At 44.1% G+C, this 21,224-nt stretch overlaps 1 protein-coding gene across 1 annotated transcript in view; it reads right to left on the bottom strand.

Moving 5' to 3' along the window:
* Window positions 1–12,957: 12,957 nt before the first annotated feature.
* The window catches only part of ANKFN1 (ankyrin repeat and fibronectin type III domain containing 1), a 309,928-nt gene continuing 301,661 nt past the window's right edge, over window positions 12,958–21,224 (bottom strand). Inside the window, exon 20 of the mRNA XM_028521748.2 lies at window positions 12,958–19,578. Coding sequence (XP_028377549.1) covers window positions 18,782–19,578 — 797 coding nt within the window. The 3' untranslated portion in view covers window positions 12,958–18,781. The remainder of the gene's footprint in view (window positions 19,579–21,224) is intronic.

The raw sequence follows: 21,224 nt of genomic DNA on the forward strand, positions 1-21,224 counted from the left end.
AAACTGTTAATGCTGGTCAGGTGAAGATAGAATAACCCAAGGTTCTTCAGTGTGAGAGACATTATAGGAAGATATGTATATATATATTTTTAAAACGAATCTCTGCTTTATTTTTTCAAACTCTAATATTTTCCTGGCACTGCTGGTTAGAATTACTTGCTGGGTGTCTTGAACTCCATTGCTGAGACCCAGCTGAAAACCGTGGACAGCTGGCGGGAAGTGGACACCTTGGAGATTCGAAATATTTGGTATGCCTTTCCGACCTTATTAAGAAATGAATCCATTTGTTTTTCTCACATGTTCCTCCACATCCGAGGACAGCTACCGAAAGAACATTGGAAAAACATGTCTCGTTGGAGTCACGTTGGTCAGTGGCTCAGGGGAGGAGAGGGCTTTAGCTCTTTGCCTTGTACAGGGAATTCAGTGGAGTTACGCCATTCTGGTGCAGGAACTGAGGGACTAACAGGACCCTTTAGAGTCCTCCTCTGAGTGACAGTGGGGTTCATTTGAGAAGTGAAGCTCACAATAGATGCTTATCCATATATTCATTCACTTTCTTACTTTTGGTCAACAGACTGACCACAAGCTACTCCATAAATTTGCAAGCCGTCTCTAAGATCTCAGCTGACTGTATTAAGGGTGTTCGTCTCCCACTTTTCACGGCTGAGAAAACAGAGGCATGATGAGTGTGAGAAATTGGATGATGCAGCATTTCTGATTCTTTCCACTTCTCTAGGTTGCTTTCCCCCAGGACCAATGGTGGAATAATCTGAAACTTTAGGCAGACAGACCTGAGTTCAAATCCTGTGTCTTGTACTTTCTCCAGCAAAGGCCTTAGGCAAATTACTTAATTTCATCCAGCCTCTCAGTTTGTTCCTCAGTATAATGGAGATCAAAACAACAATAACGGCTTTGCAGGGTTATAGGGAGGGTAGAAACTGACAAGGTGTTCAGAGCCCTGTGTGCACAGGTTCTCCATATGTAGCATCAATTTTGACATTATTAGGTCAAAGGCGTGATCCTTTGCTCTGGTCCTGAGGCCTGAAAGAAGTGCTTCACATTCACAGAGGAGCCTAATTGGCCTTTCAAAGGTTTAGACCCTGCCTGGAGTGCCGTGCTCTCTGTGTTGGGCAGAGGTGGTCTTGAGAGCAGTCAGCTTTGGTTTCTCTACCAGGAGGTAGAAATATTTCACATAACAAGGTGACCTCACCAGGGGCATACCAGATGCTATCATCCATAAACAGCCATTTATTCAGGCCAAGCAGGCCCCACAGGCCACAGGTAAGCTGGGGAAAGAGAGATTGAATTGTTCAGTTCTGCAGGAGTGGAGGTTGAACAGAAAAGCAACACAACCCTTACTCATAACTTCCAATTGCTGCAAGTGTTTTTTTTTTTAAAGCAGGTTAAACAGGTTTTCCATGGAAAGGTGCTGAGCAGACCCAAAGGAGGACAATGACAAAATTTTCTTTTGCATAGAACCATCCTCCTCCTTTCTGTCCCCAAACTCTCTCTTCATCTCAACCCACCCTTCCCCTTACCCCACATTTCAGCAACTGTCACTGCTCTTGCTTCCCATCCCTGAAAAAAATGTGTAAGGCACAAATTAGGCAGACTTAACCGCATAAAGGCACACTCTTCCCAAATGAGCGAAAATATTCCCACTTAAAAATGTATATAAAATGTTTATGAAATGAGGGAGATTTAGAAGTTATTGTAGGAGCTGCCAAATGTATGTTGGAGCACCTCTGATGGTTTTCTTTGCAATTGCCATTTAAAATATGTAGACATGTTCTTGCTCCCCCCCTGGAAGGGCCCCCACTCCCCACCCCCAGGCCCAGCTGCACATGCACACAAGAACCCACATATATATGCACGCACGCTCTGACTGAGGAATCCAGCAAAACACGGGCTGTTCTTTATAGGCTGAGGAGCTTGTTGTTTTAGTCTGTTGTTTTCATTTCGGTGCACCTGCACCCCTTGCCTAAGCCCCCCACCACACTGCCCCTGCCTCGGCCAACAACACGGAGATGTGTGTTTCTGAATAAGCCATACATTATTCAATTTGGTTTCCTCAGGAATTTGGTAGGAAAACTCTGGATCCCAGTGAATTGAGCTTAATTGGATCCTTCAGGTCCTGAGCATGTTTCACCTGCCTTGGGTTTGTTCTCTGGGACTTCCCAGTCCCCATCAGTCCCCCCCACTCCCACCCCGACCCCTTCCCAAAGAGCTGCATGCATGATTTGGCTGAAATCTCTACTCTTAGCAGGAGCAGGTCAATGAGCTGGGTCTGTGGGTGGTAAGCACAGCCTGGGCTGCTTGATATTCTGGTGGCTAAAAAGTGGGCGGAGGGGGTGGGCTTCAAGCTCCAGGTTGAGGAAGAGCTGCTCCATGTATCTGATGTCCAGCCACTGCAGAATCCTATTTGCAAATGTTAAGTGAACTTGTCAATGTGGTAAAAATTATTAATAGCAGCAGGGGGAATGTTGACTGCTGCTACTCGGGCTTTGAAGGGATTACTGTGCCCTTGGTGCAATCCAGGGGCAATGGTGTCTTAAATCCAATTTCCATTTGGTGGGTCTTTAATTCCTGGCAGAGATGGCATTGCAAAAACAAAGCAATGTCTTCTTCCTGGGGGGAGGGGGCAGCGGTTAAGCAATCTAGACCCAATTAAGGCTCAGAAGAAAATCATCCCATGGTTGTCTGGCCTTAGTATGGAGCTAACCTTCCTATCTTAGCCAGAGGAAGGGGTGAAGGTCAGGAAATCAACAGTGGTTGGTCGAGCATGGAGAACTCACTGCTTCAGCTTCAGGTGGCACCATTCGTTCTACAGGTAGGCAACTGTGATCATCTAAATTTTTTTTTCTGTTATGATTACATTGGTCTCTTTGCCAGACCCATGTTTTGGTCATTACGTTAGTTATTTATCGCTGCAGGACATATTGCTTCAAAATTTAGCAGCTCCAAGATAACGCACATTTATAATCTCAAAGAGTTTCTGAGGGTCAGGAATTCAGGAGCAGCTCAGTGGGTTGGTTCTGGCTCAGAGTATTTCATGTAGTTGCAGTCGAGACTGCAGCCAGGGCTGTATCATCTGGGTTTTGATGGGGAGGCTTGGAAGGTCTGCTTGCGAGATGGATTGTTCACGTCCTTACTGAGAGGCGGCCTCAGCTCATTATTTGTTGTTGCCAGGAGTCTTCGGTTCCTTACCTGGCAGACCTGCTCACAGGGCTGCTTGGGCGTTCTCACGGCATGGCAGCTGGCTTCCTCCAGAGCAAGTGGTCCAAGAGATAGAGCAAGGTGGGATCCAGAATGCCTTCCATGACCTAGTCTTAGAAGTCACACATTGTCACTTCTGCCACATCTTAGTAGTTAGAGGCGAGTCACTCAGTCCAACCCACTTTTGAGGTGAGATAAATTAGGCCCCACTGTTTGAAGGGTATAGAAGAATTTGTGGACACATTTTAAAATGACTGCAGAAATAGTTCTCCTAAATGTTACTATAGAAAATAAGTCTCCTTATATTCTGTATTGCACTAGTCCTCCAGATATTTGACTGTAGCTATAGTATCTTACCACCTCTGGCTAAATGTCCTCAATTCCTTTGACTATTCCATGTATGACTCGGCATATATCCCACTACCATCCTTGCACAGCGTGCCAGTGAAGCTGAAACAGCTACCATAGATTGAGCACGGGACTCAAAATATGAGTACAGAAGACTATGAAATTGTTAGAGTCCATTAACCCATGCTTAGTACAGTGCCTGGAACATAGCAGGTATTCTGTGAATATTTGTTATTGACAGAATGAGTAAATGAATGACTAGGTGGGTGGACTTACTTCTATCAAAATACCTAGAGACTTCTATAGTTTACTTTTTGGGTCTTTTTTTTAAAGATTTTATTTATTTATTTTTTGAGAGGGAAGGGAGGGAGAGAGAGAGAGAGAGAGAAACATCAATGTGCAGTTGCTGGGGGTCATGGCCTGCAACCCAGGCATGTACCCTGACTGGGAATCGAACTTGCGATGCTTTGGTTCGCAGCCCACACTCAATCCACTAAGCTACGCCAGCCAGGGCTAGGTCTTTTTTTTTAAGCTGCTTTTTATAGTTTTACTTAATTCTAGCTTATTAAATTAAATGCCTAAATCATCTAATTAGACTTTCGTTTCATTTTGTTTCCTTTTCCTTCCCTCCCTCCCTCCTTTCATTTTCACAATCCTTTGTTCACCTAAGATTCTTCTCTTTTTTTAAAAGATTTTATTTATTTATTTTTAGAGAGGAAAGGGAGGGAGAAAGATATAGAGAGAGAAACATCAATGTGCAGTTGCTGGGGGTCATGGCCTGCAACCCAGGCATGTACCCTGACTGAGAATTGAACCTGCGACACTTTGGTTCACAGCCCGTGCTCAATCCACTGAGCTATGCCAGCCAGGGCAGAGTCTTCTATTTTGTTCTTGGATTTTTTAGCCAAAATATGGAACTTGAATCTCTACTAAATGACATCTGCCGTTCAGGATCATTCCATATCATGAGCTATCATCTCGAATAAACTCTCTCTCCTAGACTGATGTTTTCCAAAATTCCAATCTGGGAGTTATACAGAGTAATTGATTAGATACTGCTTCTTCAGGCTACCAAATTAATTCATTTGTACATATTTTCTCTGCCACCAGGCCTCCTGGTTTCCTGTCTCTCCCTGTCACTGGGCTCTGCATGTCATCAGTACTCCCCAAAATGGCAAACCACCCATAACTAACTCGTTCTAACGGCTCTTAAATCTAAGCCATTCTCCACGGATGTGGCTCTCTCTCCAGGAAGACCTTTAGAAAGGGAGATTCTTCTGCCTCCCACAGTCACCCATATCCAGAGTCCACCATCTGGAGGTGAGGGAGAAAAGAGTGGGGAGAATAATGTATTGTCAGAATAATTGGGGTGGAGAGGATATATTCTGGGCCTTTTCAGTAGGGACAAAAATCTTTTTTGGGTATGAGTGGGTGGAGGGAGATGGGGGAGTGGAGAGGATGAGGCTCAACGAAAGTCTTAGCATCCAGCTGAGATGGCCATCTTGAAGACCAGGGTAGAGAGCAGAGTGGAGCTTTCCCTTAAGCACAGACGCCCGTGTCTGGGGCCAGTTAAGAGAGTGCGTTTGGATGAACTCAAAGACATAATGGGAGGAATCTGGGTTTTCTGCATTCAAAGCAGACTTGGCAAAATTCTGGTCTCAATTTATTTTTATCTTGACCTACTTTATTATTGTTTTAAATTACAAAAATAATATGTGGTTTTTTAATCAAGTCAGGTAGTCCTCTCCTAGTCCAAACTCTGAAGTTATAGCTTATGTCTCTTTGCTATGTATACACATAGAAACAAATATAGAGGCATACAACATGCTTATAACATGCATGTGCATTTATGCAATAGCATTTTAAAAGATTGTCTATAGCAGGCTGGATCATAAAATACATTTTACTGTCTTATCATCCTTCCCCTCCTTTCTTCCTTCCTTGTCAACCCATCGTGGATCTTTCCAGGTCAATATAAATGGCTCTTACCCATTCTCTATAATAGTGCTATAGGTGCAGCATGATTTGTCCAACTATTCCTCTATTTATGGACACTCAGGTTGTTTCCAGTTAATGTTGCCACAACCGGCAAGGCTGCAATAAGCATCTTGTACAAATATCCTTATCTACTGGTGTTTTTATCTCTATTGGGTAGATTTCCCAAAGTGGGATTTTGGTAGCATGTTTTACATTCTTTTATGCTGCTAATGGTGTAATAAATGATGTACTTAAAACAACTCTCTAAGCTATTATTCTATTTGATTCAGGCTGATTTCCCAAAGTAGCGACATGGCTGAAGCAAAACCCAGGAAAATGCATCTATTCACTGTTTGTGTGGGGGTGTAGGGTGAGTTAATTTGTATGGGCCCAGTTTTGAAGTTGGTCTGTGTGTGTTGGTGAGTGTGTGTACGTGTGTACATATGTGTCTGTGTAATTTTTAAATGACTCATCTGAAATGCAAAGAGTAACCATGTCTTAGTGTCACTCCATGTTAAATAACATAAATGAAATGTAATACCGAGGCGTGATATAGTAGAGAGAGCATAGGATTTAAAGGCTGAAGACCCAGGTTGGAATTACCTGGTTCTCCACCTACTAGATATATTCTCTTAGAGTGGAAACCTTCATAAGAGAAATAGGTACCATCACTGTGCCAACCTTACAGGTGGTGAGAATTAAAAGAGAGATCACACTGCAAGCCATACAATTCTCCATATGTGGCTTAAATTTATTGAAGGCAAGCAAAATGCTCCAGAGGAAGATGTTGTTCTTCCGAACCAACAACTAATAAACACACAAAGTCACTGGGAGGCCACCAGGAGCCCAGGAAGGCAGATCCCGATAGCACCCAGAGACGAGAGAAGGGCTGGCTGGGCTGAGTGGAAGACCCCGGTCTTGCAGCCAAGAGTGCATTTTCAAACAGCCACACACACACAAGCTCTGGCATTTTCTGCCTTTGAGGACCCAACTGTCACCTGGCTGACCAGGATTTCTTTTGGAGAGCCCTTTGGTTTTCGTATAGGGCGTGAAGATGTTTTTTTTTTTTTTTAATTTATTTATTTTTAGAGAGGGAAGGGAGGGAGAAAGAGAGAGAGAGAAACATCAATGTGTGGTTTCTGGGGGTCATGGCCTGCAACCCAGGTATGTGCCCTGACTGGGAATCAAACCTGTGACACTTTGGTTCGCAGCCTGCGCTCAATCCACTGAGCTATGCCAGCCAGGGCTGAAGATGTTTTTTGTTGACTGAAGCTATTGGCTGCAGCTTTGGGCCGAGCAGCCCATGGTTGCTTCTCTGGTGTTTTCTCCTTTCACTGAGACTATATCATTTCAGCAGTGTGCCTGGGACAGTTTAAAATGGAGAGTCCAGCGTCCTCAATCTCGGCCACATTGGGTGGCCCTGCTCTCTCTGGGATCACTTGCTCTGGGGGAAACCAGCAGCCGTACTGTGAGGGCACTCCGCAGCCCTATGGAGAAACCCACCTGGTGAGGAGCCAAGGCCTCCAATGTCTTGATCTTTGTTCCTGGATGGCTACACTATTTAAAGAAAAACAAAATGTCATGGCCGTGGAAGTCGCCCTCCCTCCCTCACTGCCTGGGGATTGCTCTTGGTTCTTTAAGGCTGCGCATCTCGAACTGAGATTTCATGGAATACTGCTGTTCTGTGACCTGAAAAGAGGGCATTTTTCCATTAATATTGAATAACAATTACTTTTGCCAATTAGCAGAGAAGGAAAAATTAAGACGGTAGTAGAATTTTACCAATTTTCAGTCCTTCATCCAAATATGACTTACCACTTACCTCTTGTCCCTAACCTACAGTCTTAAGATTTTAAATAAATATAAAAATGATATTTTAAATTAAAATGCTATGTATGGATATCACAGTGTATCCTAGAAAGCCATGACTTCCAATGGACTTCATGATTGGGCGTAAACTTTAGGGTCATTTTAAGAAGAATTATCTTGATAGCATGATATATAGGGACCCTTCAGGAAGTTCTAGAGAGGAGAAATAATATGTCCCAGGTTTCTAAGGACAGTCCCTGCGAAGCCAGTGTCCTAGGGGCTGTCCAGGTAGTGCCCACTCTCACTATCAAAAGCATTCTAGTTTGAGTGACAAATTATATTTTCATCTCAGTTATAGGCAACCTGGTAAGACAGATATTTTCTTTTCTTGCCAACATTTGCTACATACATGTCAGGCATTGATTTGGCCACTTTCTAGGCATTTTCTCCTTTAACCTTATGACCATTATTGGGTGCTATTAGAGATAAAGATCCAAAGTCCCAGAAAGATGAAATAATTTTCCCACATTCAAAAAGTTACTAAGTGGCTGAGTCAGGATGAGAACCCGTGTCTGGCAAACTCCAGAGCCTGTGTGCTTAGCCTGACACATACTCATCTTCATCCTTCTGTATTAGCAAGTGGTCTGAGGTGTTGAACTTGAGTCCCGGCTGCCTGAAATCCTCAAGAATTCCAAGGAAGCAGATGTAGCCTCTAGTGGCCAGTGGGCTTCCTTCTGGGGAAGCTGTGTTCCTCGGGTAGGGAAAATGAGGTATCTGTACTCATCTGAGTATTTCAGGTAACCCCAAGGGAGGCTCTGTCTGTCCCTCATTAGTAGAACTGCCTGTTTACAGTCTCGCTGAGATTTTTTTTTCCAATTAAAGTATAACGAATTCGCTAAGCCTTCGTCCCACATCGCCCTGCCAGTTGGGTGTTTTGGGGTAGGTGGACTGTAGTGTGAGTCCAGCAGCCTGCCCTGGGGTGAGAAGAGAAAAGAGCAGATCTGTGTGCGTCCCAGCAGCCGGCAGCAATCCCTCTGCTGTGGCCTGTTCTGGGACTGTGGGCCAAAGGAGCCTTGGAATTGCTTAGACCTGCCTCTGTGCCTTTAGCTGTCCGGGTAAAAACATCACCTCTCTGGAGGCCTGTGCTGGAGCACAAACCCACGTATTGTCTGGCCCCTGGCAGGCTGGTCTGTGGAGGGGACACTCTAAGAGCTCTATTTTAATCTTTTGGAGCTGGGCCAGGGTAGGAATTCAGCTGCCAGCACCAGGCTCCCCACCCCCATGCTCTCTCCCCAGCTCCCATACCGCTGCCCCTCCTCCTGGTTTCATTTGCTCTGACCTCCCATCATGAGAGGTGCTGGTGTTCTTTTTTTCTCCCTTTCTCTTTTTTAAACTACCAGGGCTCTTTCATTGATTTGACCTCCCAAAGTGAGGCAGACCAGGGCTCCTCAGTGGGCTACTTGGGGCTCAGAGCTGGCATGAGGCCAACCCTTGAATCCTGAGTTTTACCTCCAGATGTGTGCGCCTCTGTGCTTGCGTGGAAGGGTGTGTTGTGTGTGTGTGTGTGTGTGTGTGTGTGGTGGTGTGGGGACTGAGTGTGTTGGTGCATGCATGTGTGTTTTTTTGTATCTCTATAAGTTTTCTCTCCATGGGAAGAAAATGATGGGGTAGAGAAATTGGGGGGTTACAAGGAAAAGGAAGGGGTGGCTCAAGTCCATAAACCTCTGTTCCCTCTGCCAACAATACCCCCCCAGCCCGAGTCAGATAATTTCTGTTGTCTCCCCTCCTGGGTCTTCCTATGCCTCCCATGAGTCACTTGAGTTTGTTTCTCCGGGTAAGAATGAGTCTTATAGGGAGACCCCATGTTATAATGAGCATGGGACTCCTTGGATTCTAATCTCAGCCCTCCCTGCCACTTGCTGGCTGTGTGATATTGGGCGTGTGATTTTTCTTCCCTTGAGTCTCAGTTTCCCGATCTGTAAAAGGTGGATGATAGTGCTACCAACTTTCACGGAAAGTAGCAAGTGGAAGAGCAAGTGGCACTCGAAAGATGACCCATCATGTTAGCTCCTTTCCTGCCTACCTGTCCTTTGCTGGGAACAAGCCCAAAGGCAGCACAGTGGGGCTTGGTCCCTGATCCCACTGAAGAAGCCTGGAGCTGGGAAGGAGGGGCTTCCCAGGGGTGGCAGGGGGAGAGAGTGTGGAGCTCCCCCTCCCACCGCGGATCTCCCATCTTCTCTCACCCCCATCCTTCTGGCCTCTGCCAGTGATGTGCATTTTCCCAAACTGACTCATTACCTCGACAGGGTAGCAACTTCCAAAACAAAACTTTTTCAACCAAGGAAAATATAACTATGGGGAGGAAAACATTTCAATATCAGGGCCTCCTGGGACCCGAGGAAATGTACTGAAAGTTTGTCAGAGAATGATGCTGTCCTGACTTCAGGTCTTCGCTGAGGGCAGAAGAACAATGCCTGGCGCTTGGCTGCAGCCAAGTCAGAACGGCCCACGGGAGGTCCACGCTGGTGCTTAAGTTGCCCCACACTTGGGAGAATCAAAGGTGTGCCCAACGTTGTGTGTCAAAACAGGCCCCATGGTGACAGGATAAAGATCCTACATAAAGGGGGGCCTGTGCTCTCTCCCATACCAATCTCTCATCTTCCCTTCCACCCCAGAGGAGATGCCCATTGCAGCCTTGCTGTCTGGCAAAGGGCCTGCTTGCTTCACTCCTGGATTCTGGGAAATGGCCAGTGGAGCACATTCCCCACTTATGGTAATTATAATGCCCCCCAGAGTTGTGCGATGCTTTGACCCATTCTGGAACAGTCCAGGGAAGGGATCCTAGGGTACAGATAGGGCAGGATCTAAGAGAACAGCTGGTGGGAGATGCCAACACCACCAAGTCAGGACATCAGCGAAGGTCCAAGGGATACACCAGATCTCATCCACTGTGATTCCACGATGGCCTGGACGCCACGGATCGGGGAACTGAAATAAATGAAACTGTGTTCTGAGAGAGGCTGGCATCAGGGTGAGGCAGAAGGAGGAAATTTTTTTGGGGGGGTTGCAGAATATTGAGAAGGGATACTGAACTTGGATTTCTCAGTTAATTTTCTTCTCCACTCTCCTTTAGCTGCTGGAGACTCAATGTTATCTCCTACTTTTCTTCTACCACCTACTTTCTCCAACAAGAGTGATGACAGCGCAAAACATCTCCATGATCAGTGCTCGAAGTGAGTGTTTTGGAGTCTTGGGATTTCAAAGCTGAAAAAGATCCTACATGTTTGATGATGTCTTTATCTGGAAGTTCAGAGAGGGAAAGTGTCTCTCTTGCCATCTCAGAGCGCCTGACCCTGAGCTAGAACACGGGCCTCATGGGAAAGTGTCTGTGTGCTTTGTTGTCTTGCTAGGCTTCATATGTGGTCGTTATCTGTGGGTATATATAAATGTTTATTGCCTGTCTGTTTCTGCAGGGTGTCTGTTCAGAGAGCGAGCTTTGGGTGGCCAATTCGGTCATTGCTTTTTTGTTCTCATAGGACCTAAATCAATGGCACATGGCACACTGCAAAGGACTGTGCCCTAGAATTCACTTTATTGAGACTCAATCTCCTTATTTGTAAGATAGAGCTAAAAGCTCTTACTCTGATCACAGGCTTATTTGTCAAGCTCAGATAGGATGGTGCTTGTGAAAGTGCTTTGTAAATATATAGGAGACTGCAGTTATCAACGGCCTGACGAGGAAAACGGTGTGGACAAAAGTGGCCTTATTGGGCCCTGGGACAAGACATGTGCAGGTTTTCTGGACTCTCAGAGAGGATGCGGCAGGGTTAGGTGACTTGTGCATCAACCTCCATGGTGCTCAACCACTGGATGCGATATCATGACTCTCAGATCACCGCTGGCTGTCTGGTAGTGCATCCTACAGCCTAAGAAGGAGCAGATTTCTCTCTAGGCCCTTTGCTTCCTTCTTGGGGGGCTGGTTTTAGTCAAAGGATTCTGGAGATGGAGTGTGGGTGGATGGTGGAACTTCTCAGAAAGTCGTATAAGACATACTTCGAAGTACACTGACAGGACAAAGTGAATGCTGTCTGAGCTATTTTAAAGAGCCTTAGGCTGGAGGGCATTTTGCAAGTCCTTTGAGTCCATTTCTTCATGGAGAAGGTAAGCAATTTATGGGAGTTAACCTAACTTTCAGTGACCTCTTTAATAGTTTATCACTCATTTGACAGGTATTTGTTACAGGAGCCATGACTTATCTTGGGAAAGTGATGGCCAAAAACCCCAGGCAGTTGCCTTTGACTTAGAGCATCTGGTCCATTTGAGTGACCACCTGGTGCCTGGCTTCCTCTAGCCTGTGTCTAATACCAGTTCCTTCTGTGGCCTACAGTTTAATGCAGTGATTGACAGAATGCACTTTATGACAGAACCAGCATTATTATTATTATCATTAATGACCAGGCTGCATTATGCAGATGTGAGAATGCTCTATTCTACCTGGAGAGAAAACGTATGTCCGAATTCAAGAAATCATTGCAAAGATCTAACTTACTTGACAGATAATATTAGGCAAGAGAATTTCCTTGAGGTTTTCTTTCCCTCCTGCCTGGTAGTTACTGTAATTTGATAAGAAACTCCTGATTTAAACTTGCCCAATTTCCTAACATTGTCATCATCATCATCATCATCAAAAAGAAAAAATTATTTCTTGTTAGCATATGGAAATGCTGGTTATTACTCGGTACACATTATCAATGGCTAAGCATTCAATAAAAGCATGCTTGTTACTCAGCAGCTTGAATTTGAAAGGTCTCCTCTTCCTTTATACCCCATTCCGTCCCTCCCCTAATCCCTCCCCAGGAGGGTTCGTAGAAGAAAGGGGATATTAAAGAGCAATGTCATCTGTTTGGTTTGAAAAAGAAGATAAACTTTTATTTAAAGACAGAGTTAGGAAAAGAAAGTAATGGTTTACTTAGAAAGATGACAATTTACACAAGGCAAACAGCACATTTGGTCAGGACAACAAAACAGCCCTCTGAGACTGTCAGGAAAGCTGACCACAAACATGCCAATAAGGAGTTGAATTTTTGTATGTGTGTGTATTTAAAAGAATTCCGTAAAACAGCGTAAGACAAATACAGGGTCTAAAACAGCATATTTCCTGTTCTTGGGAATTTAGGACAATCTTTGTACAGGTTCATGGGATTGAAGTAATCTCTTTGTAGTGGTCTCAAACACAGAAGAAATCTCAATTCTCAGCCAGAGGGTAAGGGTAAGGGAGGAGCTTTGTGGGTGTGGAAATAAAAGGGTGGAGAAATAGAGACAGGGCAGCACATGCAGAAATGCACTGAAGACATTTAAACATGCAAGCTGTGGAGGAAGAGGCAGGGTTAAGATGTCCAAGCTCCTGGCTGCAACTTGGTGAGAGTGTTTGCCACTGCAGCCTGCTGTTGCATTTTCAATACTTGGCAATGACCGATTATGCAAGAGAAATAACCCAAATGCCATTGATCTATCAAAGGCCAATTGGTCAGACTCTTCTGATAACTGTCAAAACAATGCCCCAAATAATGACTCTTCCAAAGCATCAGAGAGAAGGTTTTAAAAGTTCAGGCTGAAAAATGTTTGTTTTATTGAGACTTGGAAAAACCATCAGGAAAGCCAAGTACTGACAATTCTTTTACCTCAATAGCTCATTATTTAATTGACATTTTCCACACTGAGGACAAAGGGCTTAAAATTGTCCTATAGGCAGCAAAAATCTTACAAAGAATCAAAAATATTTTTGACTTCTTTACCTTTGAACTAGATTTCAACAACATCAGGTTAGACATAAAGTATATTAGTACTAATGCTCATGAAACAAAGTCATCCCCTCTGATAGCTAAGATTTCTTCTGTTGACATTTTTTCTTTCAAATACAATGATGTGGGTAAGAAATTATCAAAAATACTTGCCACTAGAAAAATTATCTCAATTCTTGTTAACCCCTGACCTCTGGGAGAGGCGTGCATTTTACCAGTGTTGTTTCTGATTGAAGGTACTGGCCATTCACAATATCCTTTTAAAATGTCCAAAGAGTTTGCAAAAGTACGTACTACAAAATATCATTGTTTCCAGAGTGAAAGTCACATTTAACACATGTACATGATTCATCTGTACATTTATAGAGGTTTAAAGCACACAAAATTGTGCAGATAACATACCGAAACCTAAACTTTTACATACACTCAGTTGCATTCATAGCAACAAGATACAATAGATTATGAACAAATAACCAATAATCAGCAAAATTACTATGTACACATTAGGCAGGAAACAATTAAACACTGCCTAGTAGAATGTCACTTAAATTACTTTTTCTATGAAATATCCCTCCCCTACTACATACACACGCACACACACACACTTCTTTAATTCTTTTTCCATCACAAGCATTGCACTGATGCTTGTGACCACATACGTGGGAAATCCTCAAACATCTGGTTTGCTACAGGGCAAGAAGTAACACAGCAACGCAGAGTGACTTAACACAATACTTTGCCAGAGTTGGTTTTTCTAAATCAGCTACTGGATGGTGGTTACTGTGAAAGCACACTCAGACTTTCATGTCATGTGCTGAAGGAAGAGGAGCAGAAAGCATTAACATTTGCCACTGAGTTAAATATTGGCTTTTGTTAAAATGAAAACTATGTATCTGGAGGGGAAAGACCCTAAGATAATATTTAAAACAACAAACTTCCTACTTCCTTTATCAAAATAGCGTATTTTCACAGTCTACCTATCTGGTTGTTAAATAAAACCAACTATCCTTTTGAATAACTATTTTATAAGTTCATTATTAATGGGAATAAAAGAAATCATTGAAAAAAACTCTCAAATGTAACTACTGTGTGCAGATGTAGTGGAAAAACCAGAGACCCGAAATATGGCAAAATCAGTGCTTCATAAACAGTCAATGGATTTTTCTAAAAATACTTTTTGCTAATGGCAAAGTTCAACACCTCAGAAAAACTCTGAATTAAGATCTTGGAATAAGTTTCCAAACTGTACAACATAGTTTCAAATACACTACCCTTGTTGTTTGTAAGGCTGCATTGAAGTTTAGCTTAACAGTCATGAGCCACGTGTTTGAACATCTTATGAGAGGTGACCCGCAAAGAAACAAGTTTTTTCCTTGTTCACCTTGCTACCTGTGAAGAGGTATCATTGCTTTCCAAATAGCTCCTTTAAAATTTTCCTTAAAGGTATGACCAGGAAAAAAGTTCGGGTTGGCTTTATTGAATCATCTGAAAAAATATTTAGACTTTATAAAGTGAAAATGTAGCACTTTCAATTCTCTGAGAATGTTCTCTTGTTAACCTATAACTACCCTCTCTAACGGGTATGCTACAGTCCAATAAACGACTATACCAAGGGATGCGTACTCCCTGCTGTAGCTCGGCTGCACGCAAAGTTGAGAAAGCTGTAGAAGAAGAGCGTCATCTTTCTAACAAGTATCAATGCGAAGAGCCAGTGAATTCCGTATGCTGTTGACATAACTAGCGACATTAAATGCACTGCAGACCCCTTCATATCGTGAGTTGACAGTTCTCCAAAAGAAAGTGAGTATATCTTGGGTGGAGTATGAAGAATGAGAGGAGGCCAAGGAATTTGGATTTTCCGGTATGCCTCCTTGTCTCAAATTGTCTTCGAGTGTAGAGCTCCACGCTCACCGGGGCACACGTTCGTGTGGCAGGATAACAATGAATGAGAGGCCAGTCTTCTTTTCCACTTGTCTGGCATGATCTCCTGGCAAGCACGGGGTAGGTGTTTGCCAGGTGGCTCCCAGACAAGGTCTTTTTAGGGGAGTACAACAAGGCTTCAGTCATTGCTTTTCATAAAGTGCTTTGGGATCCTTTAGGAATGGGGGCTGGAGGAATATTATTACTAATTGGCTTCAACTTTCAAACCAAATGGAACCATTTTCTCCAGTGTAATTATTGCTTTGAGCATCAGTGAATGTTCTTAAAACGAAAGGAGTCTCATCTTTAAGTACCCACTTTTTAAAATACTCATTCCCTAGAGTGAACATGTCTAATTACTGTCTCCCAGATAGCCTCACCAATTAAGAGGATGTGACAGCCTTTTAAATGGTTGCAAGCACATCCATTGAAGACTTGCATTTTCCAGGCTGCCCTCCTTATGAATAGACAGCAAGAGTGAAATTAAAGCTGTCTGGCCCAACATATCCTACACTGGCCTGGCTGAGGAGACAGGCTCCCCGCCTCTTCTGAGACATCGGCGAGAAGATGTATAATGATGATGGCTACACTCATCTTGGAGTGTGAGCTCCTGGTGGCCTGGCAACGTGTTTTGTACTTGATTCTTTTGTCCTCCGTGGGACTTAGGTTAGAGGCAGACATACACTAGGGCCTTGGTCAATGATTTTTGAGGTTTTTCACAAATGATGAGAGCTGGCTAATAAAGATGAGGACTAAGCATTTTAGAAAAACCATGGCAGAGAAAAGTTTCAGTGGCTCTCAGGTTCAACTTAAAAAGACTGAAAGACAAATGTCCATCATATCACAAGTCAACCCAATAAGACAAACAAACAAACAAACAAACAAACACAAAGGTCCTCATACATTGAAAAGTTTCCATAATGAGAAGACCGGCCAAATGAATAAAAGGCTGTGAATTAGAGAACACAATTTTTGCTCACAAGAATGATTTAATTTAAACTAGGTTCAAAAAAATGTTGCAAAGTGGAGGTATGGATGTAGGGGACCTACCTGAACAAACAGTTGATTACTGCAGATACGACATCCACTTTTACATAGGAATAGTGATAGGAAAATGCATTTTCAAGTTGATTAAATATGCCCATTGAAACCTAATGTGCATTATTCATTTCAGGGGCATGCAGTCCCTTTCCTCACGGAAGGTGAAGAAATAACCCTGTGTCCTCAATATAAATTAGTGGGTTTGGTTTTAATGTAGTTTTACTTCATGAGTCATTATTTGGTCCAGTGTGCCAGAGCTTGCTGACCAAATGAGGGGCCCAAGGGTGGGTCAGTTTCTGCTTCTGGGGCCTGTCAAATGCTTTCCATCTAATTCACAGTCACAAACTACTTTCCATGCCACCAGAAAGGTCATGATCAGAGAATCATTTGGTTTCTTGTGTCTTGACAATTCCAGCATCTCATCTCATGTTTATTCAACATATATAATCTGTTTTATAATTAAGAATAAGCAGGCACTGACCGCAGATGACTGTCATTTTTGTTATTAAAGAGGAGTCATACGGTATGTACTTTTAAAGGACATTTCCCCAACTCTGCTTTTGAATTGATGAGCTTAGATGTCTATTATATGAAATTTGAATTTCCTGGCAACAAAGAGCACTGTGATATTGGGAATCTGTTAGGTGAATGTTAAGAAAAAGAGTTGAATTTGGAATTAGAAGTAGATAGACAATCTGAAAACCAGATAAGTAACCTGTAGACAAGAGTTGACTAGATATCTGTCAATTCCCAACAGGAGAGCCTGCTATAAAAAGAATGGTTCTGGGTTCGGACTCTAACTCTGAGACTAAACTAGCTCTTTGACCATGAGCATGTCACTTAGCCACTCTGGGCCTTAACTGCATCATCTGTAAACACAAGGACTTAGACTACTTTTATGGTCCCTACTAGCTCTAACACTCCATACACATAGAATTCACTCAGAAAGAAGAAAACTGCTTTTTAAAATCCTCCCAGGCATGGAAAAGGAGCTGCAGTGATTCTGATCAGATTCTTTGGGAGGTTCATTGAGTATAAAATCTCTTAAAAAAATAAAGACAGAGCTCTGGACTTTAGTTTTCTAATGACCATAGGCCACGAGCCAAATCTGTACCTTTTCACCAGGGTAATTATTTATGTTTAAATCAAATGTTTTGAAAATGGAAGGGATCGGAATAACATTGTGAACAGGGGACTTTGTGTGAACTCCCATGAGGACGAAGGGTAGAACTGTGAGGATAGGAGTAGAACCATAAAGAGCAATATTTAACCAAAACGCCGATGAAGCAGAAAAGGACCATTTAGAATATCAGTGAACTGAATGGGCTTTGGCTCCAGTACATGAAGGAAGGCTCCTGCCTTTTTGAATATGCACTGTGATTTCTCTTTGACTTGGGTTTCTCCTTTGTGAGAAAGGCAGGTGGGAGGCATTGAGACCAAGGCAGGATTTGCAGGTGTCTTGGAGCACAACCTTGGGACCACTGGCAGGGTCTTCTAAGGAAAGATTTTCTTTGAAGCTAATGGGCCAGCTGATTTTGGGGTAAAATCCACTGCCTGTGGGAGGGGTGGATGAAAAAGGAGAACACAGCAGCCCATGCTCTGGACAATCTGTCCTGTGACCTGTGATGTGATGTGGGGGTGAGTAGATGTGTCCAGTGTGACTGTAAGGACTCCACCGCTGCCATGTCTAGAGGGCACATTTTCATTCAATGACAATTCTGTCGCCTAAGAAATCTGGAGCAGATCCATTATTATTTTTGAGACACGGCCCCCATGGACTTATTTTAGGACTGTAAAGTAAACACATTCTGTTCAAGCCTGTCTCCCTCCCCTTGCCTTATCTGTAATCCAGGCTTTCACAGAACGCAACCCTCTTCTTGCACCCTGGAATAATATACGGCCCTTTTTCATGCGTCAATGGGAGTTGAGTATGCAGGAAAGACTGCTTCCTGCCCTATTCTATCTTTGCAAGTGAGAGCTAGAAGAGAAGCATCCTCTATTTTTGTTCCTGGTGGTTTTGTCATTAAGTGAAGAAAAGACCTGTCCATGGCCTCCTTAATCAGATCAGTGCTGATGGAAAATTGGATTTGGTGAGCCTCTGAGAACCCTGCACTTTGGAATGACTTGACTTTGCTGACAGGGAACCTGGGACAAGTCCAGCTTCACCTTGTGCCCTAGAACTACAACCTGGGCTTCTTTTCCCCAAACTCTTCTGAAAGTTTAGAACGTAGAGAAAAACAATGCTAATCACATTTTCATCTATAGAATGTCTCCTATCAATCCAAAAACTCATAAAAGAACCCTAAATCCAGGGGTCAGTGTACAAAGTCAGCTGCAGAACTGAGGGTGGCTCTTTGGGCTGCCCTACATCGGTCACAGGTGCCACCAACAGGAAGACATGTTCCAACTGTTATGTCCAGGACTCTATGTTGACACAAATGCCCCTCTATGCCTTCTGTAGGCTGAACTGGGAAAGACACTGGCAACTCTTGCCTCTACCCCAACTCTACTCTTAAAGAAAAAAAAAAGAGAGAGCCTTGAACCTGGAATCTATGGACTTTTTAAACATTCAAACTATTTGAAAACGGATGGGGACATGGTGGGGGCAGGCTGAGTAACAGAAAACACAGGGTCTCACGGTGGAACGATAGAGAGCCAATTGTGGCTCCCTAAAGCATGCTGCTGAGTATTTCTGACACCGGAGACGTGGTGGGGGCCTCCGGGCTCATCTCCGGGCGGGTGGGGCTGGGCAGGCCGGAGTGACCTCCAGGCGGTGGGCTCAAGCTGGCCCAGGGCTTCGTGTCCACCAGGGCCTCGGGGTAAGGCTCCACGTAGATGCGGCGCACGGAGGGCCTCGGGTCCTGGAGGATGCTCTTCTGCCCCTCAGGGAGGCTCGTGGCATGGGTCAGAGCCAGGGTGCGGGGCCCATCGGCGGCAGATCCCAGCCACTGTACTTCCCCGGGATGCTGGGCCAGGTCACAGGCCCTGGACAGGTGCTGTGTGTAAACGCCCTCGGACAGCGATAGTGACTGCGTCTCGCTGTACATGCGCAGCCAGCGGTGGTGACGGCTGAAGCCGCCATAGTGCTGGTGCTTGGCCGGCTTCCGCTTTCCCAGGAAGCCCAGCGGCGGGCGCGCGCCCGGCGCCATCTTGGCGTGGTTCTTGGGCTCGAAGCCGGTGAGCGTGAGGCTGTGGAGGAAGTCGGCGCAGGAGTGGTCTGGATCCGGCCTGGGCACCTGGCCCGGGGCGTCCTGGCCGGGCCCCAAAGGAGACTTCATGTCGTGCACCTGCAGGACATCGGGGGCACTGCCGCTGAGGCCGCTTAGAGACTGCTGGGCAATGTCGTGCGACGACAGGTAGACCAGGTCCAGGTCTCGGGGGCTCAGGGCGTCACTGGAGTCATAGTCACTGTCGGTGGGCAGGAAGACTTCTGAGCAGCCTTCTTCATCAGAGCAGGGCTGTGAATCTGCAAAGGTGGAAATTGGGTTAGGATAAAGAAAACCTCCTCGCGGAGGATGCTTTGTGGATGTAGCGTCCATGGAGCTGAGAACACCCCCAACCCTCACCCCCGCCCCTAGATAGGTTTGTGCTTCGTCTAATGGTTTGCTCACCCCTCTTGAACCTGGTAATGCATTTTGAACCAGGGGCCCCACGTTTCCGTTTTGCACAGGGCTCTCTCTGTAAGATACGTGGTAGATCTTGTTCTTAGCTTAAGGGAAAGAGGGGGGAGGGACTCTGATGGGTCCACTTGGACAGTGGCATGGGGAGAACGAGTCCTCATTTCCCACGGGCGATTTTATTCTTCACTGGGCGGGTGTGGAGAGGATGAGACAGGAGACAAAACCGGATGTTACTCGTTTATCATTCCCTGTTCTTCAGATACGGCTTCTGCATTTGACACAGGAGCAGGAATTTAAAAGGGGGGAGGAAGGTGTGGGGCACTACGGTGGTGCAGTCAGGGAAACCTGGTTTCCAACCCTAGGCATCCTCCGCTGTTAATTTGCTCTGTGCTCTTGGGAAAGTTGTTACTTCACTTCTTTGAGCTTTAGTTTTCTGATCTGTGACATGGGGCTGGTAATAGAGCTTACCAAGGATGACTGTAAAAAACATCGGTCGTGTGTGTAAACACCACGTTGTCAGGTGCTTAAAAAAAAGTAAGGCCAAAGAAGAAACAAAAATGCAGGAGTAGCACCAGAGGCAAAAACAAACCTGGAAGTGCATATGGTAATGACCGTAGCTGAACTACAAGTTTAGTGCTATAGACATTTGTCATTTAATGCACTAGTTATTTATATTGATTCCTCCATTTAGGTTGTCTGTTTCTGTAGGGCAAGGACTGTCTTAAAATCCTTTGAATTTCCCGCAGAACTCAGCCCACCGTAGGAACTTGATAAATACATACTAATTTTGAAAACATTCAAGTGCTCTTAAAAAGTAGAAATCTCTAATCTACAAATCTGAGCCAATCCCAATAAAAAAGTTTCTATAAAATTTAAAAATGGAATTTAGTAAATTGATTTTTTAAATTCCTCTGGAAGACAAAATTTATGAGAATAGTCAAACTTTTTTTCTTTTAGACACAACAGGGAGGGGCCTGAATTACCAGGTATCAAAACACACTATAGAGCCTTGGTAATTAAAACTTTGTACTATTGGTGTATATGGGACAGATGGATCTGTGGAATAGAAAAATAAAGTCCAGAAACAGTCTTAATTCTGTGTGATAATTTAAAATATGGTAAAACATTTCAAAGTAGGGGGCTGAATAGATTATTCAGTATACAGTATTAGGAAAATAGTTTATCCCTTTAGTGATACTAATTAGAGAAAGTCCTGCCTCGTACCATGTATCAAAATAAATTTCATGTAGCCCTGGCTGGCATAGCTCAGTGGATTGGGCTTGGGCTGTGAACCAAAGCATTGCAGGTTCGATTCCCAGTCAGGGCACACACCTGGGTTGCAGGCCACGGTCCCCAGCAACTGCACATTGATGTTTCTCTTTCTCTTTCTCCCTCCCATCCCTCTTTAAAAATAAGTAAAATCTTTAAAGAAATTTAAAAAAGTATAAAAAAGTAAAATCTCAAAACTTATTACAAATAATTTTCATGTAGT

Source organism: Phyllostomus discolor, chromosome 8, assembly GCF_004126475.2.
Source record: "Phyllostomus discolor isolate MPI-MPIP mPhyDis1 chromosome 8, mPhyDis1.pri.v3, whole genome shotgun sequence".
Taxonomy (NCBI): domain Eukaryota; kingdom Metazoa; phylum Chordata; class Mammalia; order Chiroptera; family Phyllostomidae; genus Phyllostomus; species Phyllostomus discolor.